General features: G+C 37.3%; 1 protein-coding gene across 1 annotated transcript in view; it reads right to left on the reverse strand.

Moving 5' to 3' along the window:
* The window catches only part of IMPG1 (interphotoreceptor matrix proteoglycan 1), a 62,626-nt gene that overhangs the window by 29,607 nt on the left and 14,256 nt on the right, over positions 1–18,763 (reverse strand). The window contains exons 3-11 of the mRNA XM_083829947.1: positions 14,848–15,014; positions 14,608–14,636; positions 11,976–12,043; positions 11,077–11,168; positions 7,389–7,535; positions 4,903–4,961; positions 3,110–3,130; positions 1,498–1,751; positions 13–89 (exon numbers count right to left, since the gene is read on the reverse strand). Of these exons, the coding sequence (XP_083686073.1) occupies positions 13–89; positions 1,498–1,751; positions 3,110–3,130; positions 4,903–4,961; positions 7,389–7,535; positions 11,077–11,168; positions 11,976–12,043; positions 14,608–14,636; positions 14,848–15,014 (914 nt within the window). The remainder of the gene's footprint in view (positions 1–12; positions 90–1,497; positions 1,752–3,109; positions 3,131–4,902; positions 4,962–7,388; positions 7,536–11,076; positions 11,169–11,975; positions 12,044–14,607; positions 14,637–14,847; positions 15,015–18,763) is intronic.

An 18,763-nucleotide genomic window follows, 5' to 3' on the forward strand; every position in this document is an offset into this window, starting at 1 on the left:
GAATTAACTCACCAAATCAGGGCCTGCCAGAGGAATAGTGACCATGGCCTGGATATCATTATCAAAATCACTAGGTGGTTTAACAGAGTCTGAAAAAATAAAAAACAGGGAGAGAGAGTGAGCCATATTTCAGCAATGGCACACTGAATAGTCTTCAAACATGTAAATTCAGTAAAAACAATGTTAAAACTATTCTCCATTAAAGATGACTTTAAAAAAAAAAACACATGTTAAGAACAGAGAGGCATAAATTTCAATTTAAACTGGCAATTATTAAGAAAGCAGGCGTTTCATATGCGGTGTTCTTTGTATTCTTTATTTAGTATAAATGGGATAGGTCTGCAGAGGGCTGAACCAGGCATAGCTGGATGAATGATTAAAATCAGTTAAAGTATGAACCACTCAGTTAAATCCACATGGGTTATGATGACTCATGATATCGTGCTGTTCATTAAGACTAAATTTTTTTCAGTTTTACCCAAAGTCTATGCTATTGTTACTCCTACTGCTTTGGCTTTTGTGCCCAGTTGCTTCTTTAACCCTCTCAAAGGAGTTCTTTAAACACATATGCGTGCAAGTTGTTTTTCTGAAATTGGCACTTTCAATCTATCTTCAAATACGATATTTTAATAATACTGACCATATTAGTTCATCTAAACATTTTTAGAAGGAAGAAAATGCTTCTGTTTCTAGATGAAACTTTCTGGCTAAGATCTGGTGTGTGTTTTAACATCATTTTGACAAATATACATATGAGAAATATTTAAAAAAAAATCTCCATTTTTAATCCATCTCCCCAAAACTAGGTCTACACTAGCTTTGAAAAAATTATTGTTGGGCTATAAAGGGGATGCTTATTAGCTGGATTACTGGACTAGATGTAGCCCTTCAACCTCCTGCTGGGGCTCTTCTGAACAAGCTTTAGTGATATCCTAAACTTGTCTTCTACACTTCCTCTCTGTTTCAGAGAGAAAAATGATTCATGCCACTGATTTTAGATTGAGATCAAATGCTCTTTAAGGTGTACCTTTGTTTCTCCAATGGGAGGTTAGATGACTTGCTCACAATGGAGGCTTAGCTTTTCAAAATCTAGGTTTTGTTTAGAGGATTTTTTTCTTTTTTTCTCTTATTAAAGAAAGGAGGCTGTCCATACTGGGAAATCAGAATGATTTAGTGAATATTCATGATATCTTTCTGTTTGCTTCTCCTCTTGTTTGTCCTAGTGTGCAAAATACCCAGACTTTCTAAACAAACAAACAAGAAAAACAGATTCTTCAATGTGATTTGAAGTTAGGCTATATAATTATATAAAATTATATTTTGCTATAAAATTTAACTTTGTTCTCTGCATCCTTTGAATGCTGTGCAGCACTTAAGAGACTGGGATACATCAGATGAAAATGATCTGTGAGCAAAGCAAAGGAGAAGGTACTGAAACTGAATAAATTTGCAAGAGCAAATTTCAGACTTGTGCCTGCTACTGGACTGCCTACTGACCGTCAGTAAATCGAAGTGTCCCAAGGTCCACTGGCAGGGACCTGTCTTCATGGAGTGCTGTGGCAACCAGTTGCTGAAGGTCCGTTACTGTGAATTTATTTGCTGATATCTCCCTCTCTTCCTTTGGAGAAAGCAGAGTCTTTTCATTTTCAACCTTATTTGATCCAATAGTTGAGATGTCATCTGCAGTGCTTTTGATTTCTGAGCCATCTCTCTCAAAGTTTACCACGTATCGTGCTATAGTGCTGCTTGATCTGCCAGGGGAAGATGCAAAAATGTTCAGTGCAGCAAAAACAGTTAATGGGTGAGGCCTGTTTTTTACAAATGAACAGAAACATTCATGCAACCACAACATATTTTCTCCTGTAAGAATTACATAGATATACTGCTTTCTAATGAACCCGTCACCTTAAAATTACTTTTGCTGTACCTTAGCTTTTTTTTCTTTTCCTTTTATGTATTCTTTTTAATTAAAATTCCAATATTGAAAGATTATAAAAATGTTCTAACATAATCCAGTCTAAGATGACTACTCAGAGACCTGTGGAGCAGGTAATATGATTTGAACTCATTGATTATTGGTTTAAACAATCATAAGTGCCTGCTAGCAGTTACTAGAAGTTATAATCACCTATTAATTATACAAGAACCTATAAAAAGGGATTAGCAAGTTCATAAAACTACAGATTATCAAAAATCCTATCGTATCAGGGACAACTTTTTTTAATTTTAACAGCCAGGAAATTCAGCTCACGTGGCAAGCAAATCACATTTCACAATGGGAGTCAGTTTTTCAAAGTTCAAATGAGTGTGTATAGCTTCTCCCTAGATGTACTTGTTCAGCAGAAGACTTGAGTCTTCCCTATTATTAATACATCACTTTTCATTTGCTAAATTTACATAATTAACATGAAAAATAACAAAACATTAGTTGCTTTCTACAACATCAAATAGCTGGAGAGAGGAATTTCACCTTACCTAGTATGTGCTATACATTTACATGACATTGCAAGAATCCAGAAAAAGAACTAGAGATTCCTTCCTTTAAAACTATGTGTAAAAGAGAAATTCTGGGAAGTTCCAGACAAATTATTCCTCAGGAACACTCCTAAGCATCAACAAAAGGCTGTAGTTTTTTGTAGGAGTCAGCAACTTCCTGCATTTTATCAAGCTGGTAACTGATATCTTTGCCATTCTATCCGGCCTGGTAACAGAGTTAACAAATCAAATCCCACATACTTATTGAAGATAATGTATATATGGAAGCACAGCTAGGAAACAGATGATCAAAAATAAAGATTTAAATATGAACTTTCCTTATTGTTTTTACTGTAAGTTTATGACTGATAGAGATATAGAGATCTTTTGTCATCTGAATATGAATTTTCTTAGGTCAGTTTCCTTCCCTTTAGAGAGGTCCTAATGAAATTTGTTTGCATGAACCTTTCAGGTTATAGTAAAAGCTGGCCCTGCTCTTTTATATCACAGATTTCGTACCTGAGCAGAACACAAATCAATTCATTTTGTCACATCAAGATAAAGACCTATTATTTATCTGCATTTATTACTCTATAAAATGATCTATCTTCATTATGAATTAAAGATAAATTACCCGTCTTTCTCCTTCTTCTGTCTTCATTTCATCACAGAAGAAGGGTGTGATAAAGGATTGCAAAAGAAAGAAAAACAAAGATTCATATATACTGGTAAATCACTTCCACATCAAAAACAGCTCTTGACAATTTATCTGCTGTGTGTCATCTATAATTTTTATCTCTGTGTGAAAATGACAGCCTACTCTCCGTCATTACACCGTTTCCCTTCCAAACAATGGAAAACATCATGTTTTGAGTGAAAAAACAAGAATTTTACTTTACCTTGATAGTCTGAAATATTTGAAATAGCTTTCCTATTTCTCACTACAAATGACACAATTTGAGCACTGTCATTGTTATTTTATATCTTTGTGGTGGTAGTAAACACTTTTGACAATAGTAGTAGCAACTATTACTCTTAACCATTCATGGTGCCTACTCAGATCCTAGTCTCAGGGGTAATGACCTATTAATCACCTCTGGAGGACATGCCTATATTGACCTTCTGTAATATAATGCCCTGTTATTTTGTTATTTTCCTTGATGAATTGTCTGGCACATCTCTAATGTTGTCAGTCCATCTTGCTTTTCGGGATATGCTGCTAATAAATGAGGAAATACGGGCAACGGAGAATGAACAGCAACATATCTAAGGCCTGTCTTTGCTGATCTGTAGTTCTCAGGAGCTAACTAAATAGATGATGGGCAGCAATCCTTGTCATCCTTGTTGATGAATGTATTTATCAGCTCCTGAAATCTAAGACCAATTTACTAAACAGATCACAGATCTATCTGAGTCACAACTGAAACATATTACTTAATGTAAGTTGTAACCATGAGGTGCTACTACAGATTTCCTCAGCTGGTCATGCAGTAGCCAGCCTTCTATTTTCTTCCATTCATTATCAAAATGTTAAGCAATAATTTTCATTCTGTTTTGCTCTCCTCTCTCCTGTTTCCCAGCAATTTTGCAGAGGGAAAAGCTGGGAGGAAATATGCTTTGTCTAAAATTGCATTGTGATATGAATGTTCTTCAACATGTATTAAATATTACTAGAAGGGCTAAATGTTCCTGGTACTGTGCCATAAGCCCACATATTTCTGTGTCTTCCTTCTCTTTCTTTGTTTTCTTTTTTTTTGTTTGTTTATTATTGTTAGTAATTTGGCGTTCCCTTGACTCTTTACCTTATGTGTTATCTGTGGAAACATTAACAAATGAAATATTCAGTTTTTGAAAGAAATCGTAGATTCTCTATTGAAAAATTATACAGTAGTTTTATCAGCAGTAAACATACAAGGAAGCTAACACTAACGGAAATGGCAAGACAGAACAGGAATCTATTAAAAAATAAAGCATTTTAATTGTTTGACATACCTGGGAGCAACCTATTGGAAAACTTTTATAACTGTGAACATGTATCCTCCTGCAACCTTCTCTTTCCAAGGCACCTTCACTTTGATCTATGAAGAGCACAGGATCCATACACAAAAAAGTAGCCACCTAAATCATCATGCTCTTAACTCTCTTTGCCTTGTCATTTAAGAAATTCCTTAATACAATGTTGCTAGCAAACAAACAATTTCAAAACATTTATTACTTCACCTGCAGTAGGATTTCTAGTTCCCACAGAGAATCAAAGCTACTTCTTAATAATTCGAATGCTCATAGTCTCACTTTGAATGTGTTTGCGCTTCTCTCCATATTGTCACTGTATTGTTCCCAGAGAACTATTTTCTGTTTATAGTAATACATACTCCACTATTAATAGGTCTCTTCCAATAGAAATATAAGTCCCATTTTCTTACTTACTTAAATCCTAATACGTGGATTTCTTTAAATCCTGGAAGCTTCTCAAATATTTTTTGCATCTACAGAAAAACATAAACTCATTAATCCAGTATAATTTCTACTACTAAAAAGCAAAACCAAATATTAAATAACTAGATTATATTTTTCGTATTTTGGAAATAGCCTTAGGAAAGAATCTTAAGTGCTCTTTTTGTGGTATCAGCTTTGCTCAACTTAAACAGAATATTTGGTTTGTACATGCTGCCTGTATTACCTGTTAATAGACAAAATAAAGTACAAAATATGCCTTTTTTAAGGTAATGTAGTTATTAACTGGATTATCACCTATTTACATAACAGAGAGAGTCAAGCAACATGCATTGAATAAAATGTTTTTCTTATTTTCAGTTGTTTTGGTTCATAAATTGTTTTGTCATTCAAATCACTTTAACTGTAAACTTAATTATTTTGAAATACTAACCACATGTAGATGTATTTAGAATATCTGTGAACTTCTTTATAAATGAAAGTTTTAACTGTCTCATACAAATAGAATCACTTCATATATTTTCAATTCAAATGCAAACAATTGTACAATTACATGTTTTTGAATAGAAGAGTCAATATGAAGAATAAATAATGAGCAGAGAATATGAATTCTGTATACATTTTTCAGACTAGAATAACATGTTTCTATCAGCACCTCAATAACTAATAATGTTTTGAACTCCAACTGACTTGGTAAGCACAAATTGGTCTTTTTCTGTTGTAGCTAAACAAAAATGAGTATTTGATGTACATCTTTTGTGTCAGAAGATGGATTTTTTTAAAGGCACAGTTCCACTCTTCTTTTCTGATTCATTTTCTGGTCCTGTTAAGTATCAGGCAACATATCATCTAGGCATTTCATCTTCTAGCAAAACCTGTTGAGCTGAGGGAATTCAGCACTTAAAAAGAAATGAAAAAACTTTTTGAGGGACAAGGTACTTTTAATTCAGCATATCGTTTATATGTACATGAGGTAAAAAGTGGAGGTCTTTTTTCTTTCTTAGCTTTATATTTCCATTCAAACCCCATATAAATTTAAAGCTCATTTATTCATGAGTGAGCATTTGTCAGAACTGGTAAGGAATGTGCAGTCAGACCTACAGCTTTCTCTGTATCTCTAAGGTAAGTTAAGTGAAGAAATAGAAGAAAATCAGGATATTATCACAATATTATTATCACTAATTTTATCACAATATCAGCCACGTGGTATCAACCTAGATGTCTTTTTTTTTCTTCCTGCCACCCCCCCTCCCCCCAAACAGAAGAGAAGCTAATGTCTAGTGCAGAAAATGCGCTATCATCTATAATTCCTTTGCCCATCTCTCACTACAGGACAGCAAGAAAGGAACTGAGGTAACTACTTCATTTTGAGTCTTGGTCTGACTCTAGAAAGTGGTGCAGAAGTAATATTCATGTAATTATGCAAGTAATAATGCATCCTCTGTGGAATTGTTTGGAGGAAAGTGCATCAGCTGTATTTCATGGTACTGGACGGTTAATCATTATCTAGTCAACATCTCATGTCCAGAATAGCTTTGGATTCTTTAATGTGGACAGATAGAGTTTCATGACAGTGGAAAATAACCTAACAATCAAGAAACTTTACATTTTTCCCCCTCCTATATACACTTCCTTATATTCTACTTGCATGTTATAGCAAGATTTTAAAATTAATGAAATAACTCAAAAGTCAGATTGCTGAATTGCATCATTAAATATGTGACAACCAAAGTCAGCAGGCAGTTCTTTCTGAGGGTAATACTGGAAATCTCCAGAGAAGCCACTTTTTATCTGTTCTGCAAAAACTTTCTTCACTGTTTTTCTGAAAATAAACCAGGATGGTGAAATAGCTTGCACTGAGGAACACTCATGAAACTGATGAGCAACTTGTTAAATTTACTAAGCGAGCATTTTGGGAATCTTGTCATTAATTGCTATCTATATAAACGATAGCTGAACATTCAGTTATCATTATTAATTATACAAAGACACAACAGATGTTCCACTTCTTACGGAAACTATGGTAATGCACAACAAAATGATGGGAAGTCCTTTGAAGAGTAGTTCAGACAACAGTAGCTAATTGTTTTTAACATTTATATTACATTTCTCATTAGTTTTATTACAGAAATTAAATTATGACAAAGTAGTGTCCATGAATTCCTGATTCAACCCAAATTATATGCCTAAAGTTACAGTTGGACCAATATTCTCCTCATCAATTATTTGAGGCTCTACTGCTGACCAAGATGCTGGCTTGGTAGCTGGACAGATGGCCTAAACAAGGACAAAAGATGTCTGTACATGAAGGAAAACCAAAGGTCTTGAGACAATAGAAATTATCTACTTTAAGTGAGGATGGTTAATTCTAGTTCTTTCTCACCATGAAGGTAGTTTCATGTTATGAATCTCAAACAAGGTATAAAGCCAGCGTTTCAGCATTCACTAAACCTCCTTACCTGTAGCTGAAATTTGGCAGCTAGTTGTCGGTACTGTGGAGAGTTGGGGTCATTAAGTTCAGCTGTGTACTCCTGATCAGTGAGAGTGACACTGAATTCTACCATTTGCTCTGCAGGCAGTTCTGGGACTGTATTTGTTCCTAGTTCCTGGAAAAAAATAGGAGAGAAAAAAAAATAGGAGAAATAAAGGTAAGTAATTTTTTTCTCCCTACATTTCAGTATTTAATAGGTAGAAGTATTCCTTTTTAAGACCCTCCCCAAAATAGCTTTCTGAACCATAGCCTACAAATGGCAAGGATTCCCAGATGCATCTGTTGGCTTGTTTCTTCTGCCTTTGCAAACAAGTTTCTATTACCGTGACTAGAGTGTTGCCTTTTATATGCAATAATGAAGATGATGAAGAGAATCAAGCCATTTCTTGCAGAGTTACCAACTCTTCTTGTTTCCTCTGTCATCAAAGTGTTATGGCTTGACATTTTGGAGGAAAGTTTGTGACCTCAAGGAGAGGGACAAGCAAATGTTGAAAACTGGTTGGTATCCTACCCTTATAATACCTTTGGTCAACAAGCAAGACTGCCAGACCGTCTGTTACAGTTTCATGTTCAGACATTTGTATTTTTTTTTCCTCATAGTAAAGTAGAATTAGCCCTACCTGTTTTACACCTTTCCTGTGCAGTTGACTTTACTGCTATTAAAAGTGCTGTTATTACGTTTATTGATTCCCAAAACAGTTTGCAATTTTGGCCTACATTAGTAATTTTTTTCCTTTAATAATGTTAATCTCCAAAAGCCAATCACTTTGCAGGCTACCATGCCCTGACCACAGGAAGGAATGTCACTATGGGTACATTCAGAAACATTTCCTAGATCGTCCCAGATGTAATGTTATATTTTTGTTGATTATGGGGTCAGGAGGGAATTCTTGTTCACAAACATTGCTCAGCTTCAGATTTCATAGCTTAGAACACAAGCACCTGAGGGAAGTGATTCAGGGAGGCCAGCCAGGAAACTCTGCCTTCTGTCAGTATTTCTGTCCCTTCACAACTGTGGTCATTAATGTTAACACATACCGTGCCTGTGTTCCACTGTGAGTATATTTTACTACAGAAGAAGTCTTTCACTTTTTGAATAAAACCTTTCAGGTTTCTATCATGCTTGGCTGTCAAAAATATGGAAGTCCTTAACACAGAACAAGATTTTGTTTACTACAATGGTTGCAAAGACATTGCTTATTTATACTTGTTAGTAATAGTTAGATACTCTGTATTCTTTTAACACTTCTTTGCATTTGTATTTGCTCATGGACAATTCTACTCTCAACCATACTTTTTATACCTCAGTTAGAAAGCACAACAAGAACAGGATGATTGAGAATGATTAGGGCCCCTGATGTTGGGGCCCATCATCTTTAATATCTATATTGACAATTTGGATGAAGGAATAGAGTGCACCCTCAGTAAGTTCGCAGATGACACCAACAAGTTGGGGGGAAGTGTCAATCTGCCGGAGAGTAGGAAGGCCCTGCAGAGGGACCTGGACAGGTTGGGTTGATTGGCAGAGGCCAAGGGGATGAGGTTCAACATGGCTAAGTGCTGGGTCCTGAACTTTGGCCACAACAACCCAATGCAGTGCTACGGGCTTGGGGCAGAGTGGCTGGAAAGCTGTGCAGAGGAAAAGGATCTGGGGGTGCTGATCGATGCTCGCCTGAACATGAGCTGGCAGTGTGCCCAGGTGGCCTAGAAGGCCAACAGCATTCTGGCTTGTGTCAGGAATAGTGTAGCCAGCAGGACCAGGGAGGTGATCGTCCCCCTGTACTCTGCTCTGGTGAGGCCACACCTCGAGTACTGTGTTCAGTTTGGGCCCCTCACTACAAGAAGGACATCGAGACACTGGAAGGTGTCCAGAGAAGGGCTACGAAGCTGGTGAAGCGCCTGGAACACAAGTCCTGTGAGGAGTGGCTGAGGGAGCTGGGGTTGTTTAGTCTGGGGAAGAGGAAGCTTGGGAGAGATCTTATTGCTCTCTACAATTACCTGAAAGGAAGGTGTGGGTAGCTGGGCGTCGGCCTTTTCTCACAGATAACTAGTGATAGGACTAGAGGGACTGGCCTCAAGTTGCACCAGGGTAGGTTCAGATTGGAAATGAGGAGACATTTCTTCTCAGAAAGAGCAGTCAGGCAATGGAACAGATTGCCCATGGAAGTAGTGGAGTCACTGTCTCTGGGGTGTTTTAGGGAAGATTGGACATGGAGCTTAGGGACATGGTTTAGTGGGTAATGGTGGTAGGGTGAAGGATGAACCAGATGATTTTGGAGGTCAAAAAGGCTTTTCCAGCCTTAATGATTTTATGAGAAGAAGCTGGCCCAAGAGAGCAGCAAACATCAGACTGAATCCCACAGGGAGGTGGGGTTTCCATTTCTGCTGTTGGGTGGGTTGGCATAATGCTGCTGGAGACATCTGTCCCATATGTAACACCTGGGTTTTGATAGCTTCCAAGAATAAGCAGAAGAAATATGCACAGTTACAATGTTTCAGGGGATTCGAGAGAAAATAAGACGTTTACATAATAAAGAATAAGTGAAAGAGGAAAGAATGTATTCTGCCCCCATTAGTTCTGCATAACTCAGCTCTGCATAACTCATCTCTGCTAAGTCATGACATGTGATGCCTCTGTTTCGAAAGAAAATATATTTTGCGCTGTACATAAAAATATGGTTTAGTGGGTGTTACTGGTGGTAGGGGGATGGTTGGATCAGATGATCTTGGAGGTCTTTTCCAACCTTAAAGGTTCTATGGCTGTTCTGTAACATTATACAATATAAATACAAGATCAAGGCATATGTGCTTTCTAGATGGCTTGAGATACAGGTAGGTAGTTGAGACTTTTAAGATGATTTTGTTTCTCTGGATCCTGAGGATGTAATAATTTCAGACCGTAAAAATACTGTTTATCAAGGATTATCCTGGTGCAATTCCTGTTCCAGAGCTGAGAAGCTTGCTGAGGTGGGATGGTGAAAGGCAGCATTTTCCTGTGGTGCGGTGGGTGAGGTTTTGGCCAGCATTATCACTCTAAAATTCTTGGTGGTGACGCTGAGACCCTGAGTTCACACAAGTGGGGAGGAGGTGTCATGAGCCTCTGTTTATGCCGAGGGCACGCAGACAACAAAAAACCTGGAGAGTCTTTCCAAAGAGTTACTCTAGAAGGGTAAACCCTTTAGAAAGAGAACGAAATCTTAGAGCAAAGCAGAAGAGAAATTCAAGACAAGGGTTCCTGCCTGGAGCTCTGCAGAGGTGTGACCCACCCAGGGCCCTGGACAGGTCTCAGTCTGCCTCCAGAGGGCTTCTGGAAGGTTTTTAATGAAAAGCAATTTGCAAAATGGCGTAAAAAAAGCAACAGGCTCCCGATTAACAGAAAAAAAAAAAAAAAGAAAAAAAAAAGACTATTTAAAAAGTGATTGCAATATTTTTATACTTTCTACTGTGTATGCAAGAACCATCATTCATGCTATAGAACAGATGCAGATAAAACCCTTCAGCCCTGCTAGCAGTAACAAAGGGGAGAATTAATGGTTTATAAACATTAAACATTTAAAAGTTTTCCCCTGTGTTTCTGCCCCTCCTTTTTTCTGCTAGCTGAGTTCAAAAACAAGAGGTGAGTCAAATGGAGGGATAGAAAAACAGGCCATCCTCACCTTCACAGGAGTCTTCGTGTCATTGACAATTTCATTGAGCAGCGTGCCGTTAGGTATCAGTGCATATGGAGGGAGGGATGAGGCAGGGGGACCTGGCAGGGATTCAAATAAAATCACGTGAGAACAGGTTTGCACATCAAAGATGGACAAAAATCTTCCCTTTTCTGTGTAGGCCAGTTGTCAGCTCCCTGAGAGATCTTTGTCTCTGTGATGGCCACTTTTTCTTAGGTCTCAATTTAAAGTAATAAGAATCTTTGACAAAGTTTTCCAGCTGGAGGCAAAGCTACCACACTAGTAGGTGCTATCAGTAAGATTCTGTCATATTCGGCCCTCTTAAAAATATGTATGCAGGATGTCTCCTCCTTGAATCAAACTGCTCATATTTACAGATTATTATCATGGAATAAATTTCTATCTTTTTTTTAAAGAACTCTGGCATACAACAGTGTTAGTAGGTCTAAATGGATCAATTACTCAAATTAATGTCTTTGCATCACTGTGGCTTTCTGGCTAAAGTAATTGCTTGTTTTCATCCATTTGCTTATTTTGGTTAACAAAATGCAGCATCTATAAATGTTATTTCATAACTGAAGTAAAATTAGCTCTACTCACTACACGTGAAACTGTGAAAACATAGTTTATAAGATGCATTAAAGACTGAAAAAAACCTGAAATGCTACACTTGAATAGAATCATAGAATAGAATCATAGAAGAAATGCTGTAGAGAAATCAAAAAATGCTTCTTATAGAATATTTTGCTAGACCATTTTTATTGTGCTTGACTGAACTTGTCATGCTTCTACTGCATTCATTCTATTACAGACTTCTAAGATCCGAGTTACTGATTTTAGCAATTCTATTTAATGGGCAGCTACACAGCAAGCAGATTTGACTTTACCTGTAGAAACAGAAGGAATGTCTTCCAGCTTTTTGCCACCTGTTTTTTCTGTGGATATTTCATCTTTCCTATCAATCAAATAGAAATGAGTGATTTAGTGATCAGCATGCTGTACTGACAATGATGAAGGTGTAACAAAATGTAGAAATGGCACCTACATTAAATATAATTAAATGAAAGAAATTATTTGTAGTGAAATATTTCATAAGCTGATTAGACAGGGCAATGGACCATTAGATTCTGTTTTATATTCAGCAGTTTATGGAAATACTTGCTTCCTGCACTCTTCTTCAATATGGTATTTGTTCTTAAAATGAATAAAAATAGTGATCAGATATATTCCTCCACACAGTCCTGTTGCAATTCTGCTCATGAGGTTTCATGAGTGATTTTCTTTGAACAGTCAGAAGGATGGAGTCACAGAGATAAGCGCAGTGCGCAGAATCTTCTTTTTCTCTTTTCAAAGTCTATAAATAGTTGACCACTGACAGTAATGAGAACAAGACCTTATAAATTGTTTAAACCAACTGATTATCTCCTTTGCTATATCTCATCCTATTGGGATAGGTCGATGAGTGTTTTGGGCTTCTAATTTTATAGTCAATGGACATTTCATGGTTTCAAGGGCATTTCATGCTTTGGTATGAGGAGAGGATGGGAGGACTTTTTGTTCAGTTGTCAGCCTGCACTAGAATATCATCAGTCTAAAGACAGCTTCAAAACAGATTCCTGGGACAATATTATGATGATAGTAGGAACCTTTAGATTTTGATCTGGATGTAATATTCATGGGTTAATGCCTCCCATGGTCCCCAGGCAGATAGCTGAAACTTCAAGTATATGGCAGGTAACAGGATAACAAGTGTGACAGGATTCATTTTTGTAATGTTAGTGTCATTATTTATTGTTTCTGTCATTTTACAGTTATATGCTGATGAAAAAGTTTTGGAACTGAGTCTGTTAGCTTGCCTGGTAAGCAGAAGTGTTGTGTATACACACATGTACAAAAAGTACACTATATAGTAGATATGTAAGGATTCCTGCGGTTAAGGCTATAGAATAATTTCTACTTAAAAAAAAAATATTAATTGTAGCTTTTGGAAACATTTAGATTCTTAGATAAGAATCTTTTATGTCATATATTGAGATTTTTCTTTCCTAAAAGTTGATGTGAATAATTTCAGTTGTTTTGGGTTGTAAGTAGAGTGGGGAGAAAAAAAGAAGCCCCGTCATAGAAATTAATGAGGCACATTTTTATAGAAATATCTATTATTAAGACAGTGCATGCAGGTGGGGTGTTTGTGAAAACTGGTATGAGTGAAAGACCTAAGGGCACTACAAATGTGTGTCTCATGTTAACTGAGACAATTTAAAACTTGTAGTGTGAACAGAAAAGATGGCTGGGCTGCATTCCTACACAGGACCAGACTGGCTGTTTAGTAGCATAAATAAAGAGTATGGCAACTCCTGACTTACACATTACTTAGATATCTTATGCAGCGAGAACTAAATTTCTATTTGTAATGTTTTCACAAAATCAAATAATATCTCTAAATGATAACTTACAGAAGATACAGAACATTTCCCCAAACCACGTAGTAGTAAAGATGGAAATCCAAAAACTCATAAGCACAACTGCCTGTATTTCCAATTAAAATATTATTAATTTCATAGAATTTACCTCATCTTCTGAATCGTGCCTAGAGAAAACCGCACTGTTTACATAGAGCATAAGGACTCTGAAATCAGTCACTTCACTTATTGCCTTGCTGCTGCTGTTTGCACTAGATTGAGTGAGAAGACCTCCCTTTGGACTTTCAAGGGAGTTTAATTGGGCCCTACATTATTAAAAATACATTTATTAGAAAGAAGAATACTCAAAGCTCCCATGTCATAATCAAGAAAGATATAGAAGACCTCTGTGATCACGAGACACTATAACATATGAATAGAGAATATTATTTGCTACATCTGAAAATCTAAGAATATTTGAAAGAAAAATAATGCATAAATCAGATAAACTGTCGACAATGATTTGTTTGGATGTGCTATAGTATTTATATGTAGAGAGTTCAATATTGTAACTTTAATCTTGCCATTCTCAGACTTCTGAGTGCTATCAGAAGCATAATTCATTTCCAAGAGAGTTTTTTCAGAATAAACCATCACATTAGTTTACGAGAGCATGACATGTAAAAATACAGGGGAAAGCTAAAGTGAAGGCATAGCATTTTCATATTATTTCTCAAGTAGTCTCAGATAAACTTTTTTCAGCTCTCTGATTTTACTTTTGAAAATTACAGGAATTGCATGTAATCTTTTGTCACTTTCTCCACTTACGTTAGTCTAATGTAAGGCCATAGCTCTGCGAGGGATTCGTGCTTACATTAGTCTAAGAAGACATCCTGTGTTGTCTCCAAGTAAACAGGCAACTCAGATATTTGCCTGCCTTAATTATTTGTGATTCAATTACTGTGAACTATAATACATACAGCATACACATCTCTCACAGCACACACCAAATACACCACAGTGCTATCCATATATATGGTTATATCCACACACATCTACACATATCTTTTTCATAAAAGTCAGTAACATCAAGTGATGAGGTTCTACTTGTGCTACTTACCTTTCCTGGAAGGTTCTATGTTTTACTCGCTGCGAAAAGATTAAGAAAAACAGCATTTTACTAGTGGATGTGTCCAACCATTGAGCAGAAGCCTGTTAGCTCTTTTGTTTACTTTTTTACATTTTTCTTCTAGCACATGCCCCCTCCTCTTCCTGAGCAATATTTTGCCCTTATATAAGCAGATGGGGAAGCGACTTGGAAGTCTCCCTCAGTTTCTAAATAAATGTCAGTAATCCTTACCCGTTGGATTATTTCCAGGTGCTCTTGGGAATTGCTGAAGTTTTTGCCAATGTCAAATATGCAGAAGGTTTCCCTCTGGCAGGCAGTAACCCAGTTCTGATATTCAGAAGTATCAGGAATCCGATCCAGAAAAATACGAAAGGCTTCCCACACAGCTTCCTGGCAGACTGAGTAAGAAGAAAGGGGCTAGGGATGGATGCTTTGTACCAAAAAATAAAGTTGAAAGCCTTTTTAAAGAGATTTGGGATTTACACATTTTACTGTACTTAGTAAATAAATCCATCTTCTGGGTATTTCTAGGTCTTTTAAGTATTTTTGAGTTGACAGTCATTTGCCTTAATGCCAAAGGATTATTTTTTTCTGAGTTAAGGACTGTAATTTCCCTCACTTTAAAAAACAGATTAACTTGGTCTAACATCATCAGCATGAAGAAAGGGCAAACACAAAGCACACTTTGTTCACTTCAAAAATACATACAGTGGATGTTCCAGTGACAGCAAACAAGGAAGTAGATTAAAAAAAAATCTAGCAGTCTTCATAATTGAATAATCAAAATTTTAACTGTATATACAAGTTTTGTACATCAGAGTGGTTAACTGGGCATAGAATAAGCTAAGTAGAACATATGTAAGATTTCGATATTCATGTAATCATTTGGGTTGGAAAAGACCTCTAAGATCATCAAGTCCAACTGTTAACCTAGCACTGCCAAGTCTACCGCTAAACCATGTCCTGAAGCACCACATCTACATGTTTTTTGAATACCTCCAGGGATGGTGACTCAACAACTTCCATGGGAAGCCTTTTCCTGTGCCTCACAACCCCTTCAGTGAAGAAATTTTTCCTAATACCAGATCTAAACCTTCCCTGGTGCAACTTGGGGTCATTTCCTCTTGTCCTATTGCTCGTTCCTTGGGAGAAGAGACTGCCCACCTACCCTGCTACAGCCTCATAGCTGTAGAGAGTGATAAGGTCTTCCCTGAGCCTCCTTTTCTTCTGAGTAGGGGGAGTGAGAGAGCTGTTGTGGTGGTGTTCAGCTTCCTAGCAAAGTAAAACCACCACATCCTGGCTAAATAACCAATACTGAGCCCTGGGGGATACAACTTGTTACCAGCCTCCAGCTGGATTTAACTCTGTTCACCACAACACTTTGGGCCTAGCCACCCAGCCAGTTTTTTACCCAGCAAAGTGTATGCCCATCCAAGCCATAGGCAGCCAGTTTCTCCAGGAGAATGCTGTGGGAAATGGTGTCAAAAGCTTTACTGAAGTCTAGGTAGGTAACATTCACATCCTTTCCCTCTTCCACTAAGTAGGGGGGCACCTTGTCATGGAAGGAGATCAGGTTCATCAAGCAGGACCTGCCTTTCATAAACCCATGCTGACTGGGTTGTCCTGCATGAGCCATGTAATGGCACTCAGGATGATATACTCCATAACCTTCCCTGGCACTGAGGTCAGACTGACAGTCATGTAGTTCCCTGGGTCCTCCTTCTGGCCCATCTTCAATGGAAAATATATATTTTTAAATGCAGCAGGCTAAATTGATTTTCTTACATTCTAAATTTGCAATGCTTTTAGACTTCTCAAAGTCTTAAGGACTTCCTGTAGCATATACAGGCTTTTATGTTTCTTTAAGCACCTCTCGAAAAATTGAATGACTTAGTATGGGTAACATTCCTTTGGAAAGAACACCATTTTCTTCCTTTCTAGACAACTGTACACACTCATGTATTCAATATTAAAAATCTCCTCCATGGAGATGAATCACCCAGTTAAATGCCAAGCTACATCAGACAAGATTAACAGGGACTGTGGCTGCGGAGAGAACAGTAGCGTTCTGTATTATTTAGGGAAATGAAAGTGAACACAATGAAAATATGACAGCGGTGGAGAATTCGAAGAGATGTTATTCAGGAATGGCTGTAAAGGACATTCATTTACTGGATACTAACTGATTTAAGTACATGACAGTATATAGAATATGTAATAGTGGAGATTAGTACTTGTATGTAGTTGCATTGGCTCACTGCTTATGCAAGAAAGCTGTAAAGTTGAGCTGTAGCATGATAGAAACCCAGAATGCATATTAGGGCTTGGCCTTGTTTTTTTGAACTATTTTCTAGCAATCAGGGCCTACACTTCTGAGTGCACTTTTACTAGCATTTTGTTGACGTCTCTTCTTTGTTTTAAGTTGAAACCATTTCTAATTTCAGACAATTCTGGAAGATAAACTGATCTCTCCCCCACGCACCTACTGCCTACCTGACTAACTATGCATGTCTTTGTATCTCTGTTCAGACACCAGACAATCCATACACCCATAATGCTTGGATTTCACTTCACTAACTTTGCACAGCCTCCAACTAAGCCTTGAATGTCTCCTGTCTGTACCTGGGCCATGTTTAAAACCACTGAGTGGTGCAAAGAGATAGCTAGATTAGCTCAGGCTAGCACAGACCTGGCCAAGATGTGCTGTTCTGTGTGGACATCCTTGCTCACTTGCAGAAATGACCACTTCTGCAGGTTGACCCCTGTGGGGCCTGTGAATGCAGTTGTAGAAGATAACCAACATGGCTTGGTGGCGGCTAGAACCAATGTGCTTTGAGCAGCATCAGTCCAGTTTATTGGAGCTATTGTTCTATGCCCCATTAGTGGGTGACTGCCTCTGTTGCTACTTGGTGATTCCTCTGGTATGCTTCGTCATCAAAGGCAGCTGTATTTTCAGCTTTATAAAAGGATAATGTTCACTCACTCGAGATGAAGGAACAGGCTTCTTCAAAATGTTGTTTAAAGTTAAATGCTTTTAGAGAAGGAGAATTTCAAGCAAAGTAGAAAAAGCATTTTAATAAAGCCTTGGTGGCAATTTAAAAACTGTTGCCTTTAGCACTTCACTTTGCAGAGTTCATTACTGTGAGATGGGACATTTATTTTCAATACTCGATACATGCTTTGACTTATGGTGAGATAATTATCTGCATTATCTAAAATACCAGTGTCTCTGCAATTAGTGTAATCAGTCCTAGAAATGGGTATTCTCAAAACTTGCTGTAGGGATGTACTCACATAGCTGTGTTAGAGCACTATAATAATAACTCAGCAACCACCTGCCCTCCCTGTAGAGCAGCTGTATGTGGAGCAGAGGTGGCCAGATTATTAAAAAGCAACAGGCTGTCTTTTGAAAAGATTGTCATTATGAGCTAGCAGTTAGAGATTCTTTCTATCTTTTTTTTTTTTTTCCTCACATCTCTCTGGCATCTTGTTTTTCTGTGTAGCAACTGCTGAATAAAGATATAATATCTGATGAAAATCCAGTTTTCAGGGTTTATATAAACATGACATGTGGCCAGGCGTCATAACTGATTCTATGCATGTTCTCAGTTTGCCCCACATGAAGGACCGTCTTCAACCTGATGAAGGTTTTTCATTAGTAACTCTCTGAGCACATATATCTGAGCAGTTTTGTATTATGTGTTCATTCCTGATGGTGTTTTAGTGTGAATTAATTAGAATATTAAAAAAAAATAAATAGTAATTTTCCTAAGGAAGCGGTAAAATTCTCTAGAGGACAGATATGATCCACAGTGCTTTCACACTTCTAAATATTTCATGGGACTTAGAGGGGTGGAAGTGGTCTTCTAAACTTTAGGTAAGAAAAACAATGGACCTGAAGGTATGTCTACAAAACAAAATGAAGATAAGATTGTCCCACTCTTAGGCTGTCTATTGAAGGCTGAAGGACTCCAGCATGGCTACCAAATGACCTTTCCATGAAGGTTTGTACTGTGGTTACTAGGTGTAACTTCAGGAATAATGCTAGAATCACAAAGTTTTCACTTCTGATTTTTTTTTTCTTTTTCATTTATCACTTTTATCAGGTACATTTGCATGCTCAGCTGGGAGGACAGAAGTCATGAGT

Source organism: Anser anser, assembly GCF_964211835.1.
Source record: "Anser anser genome assembly, chromosome: 3".
Taxonomy (NCBI): domain Eukaryota; kingdom Metazoa; phylum Chordata; class Aves; order Anseriformes; family Anatidae; genus Anser; species Anser anser.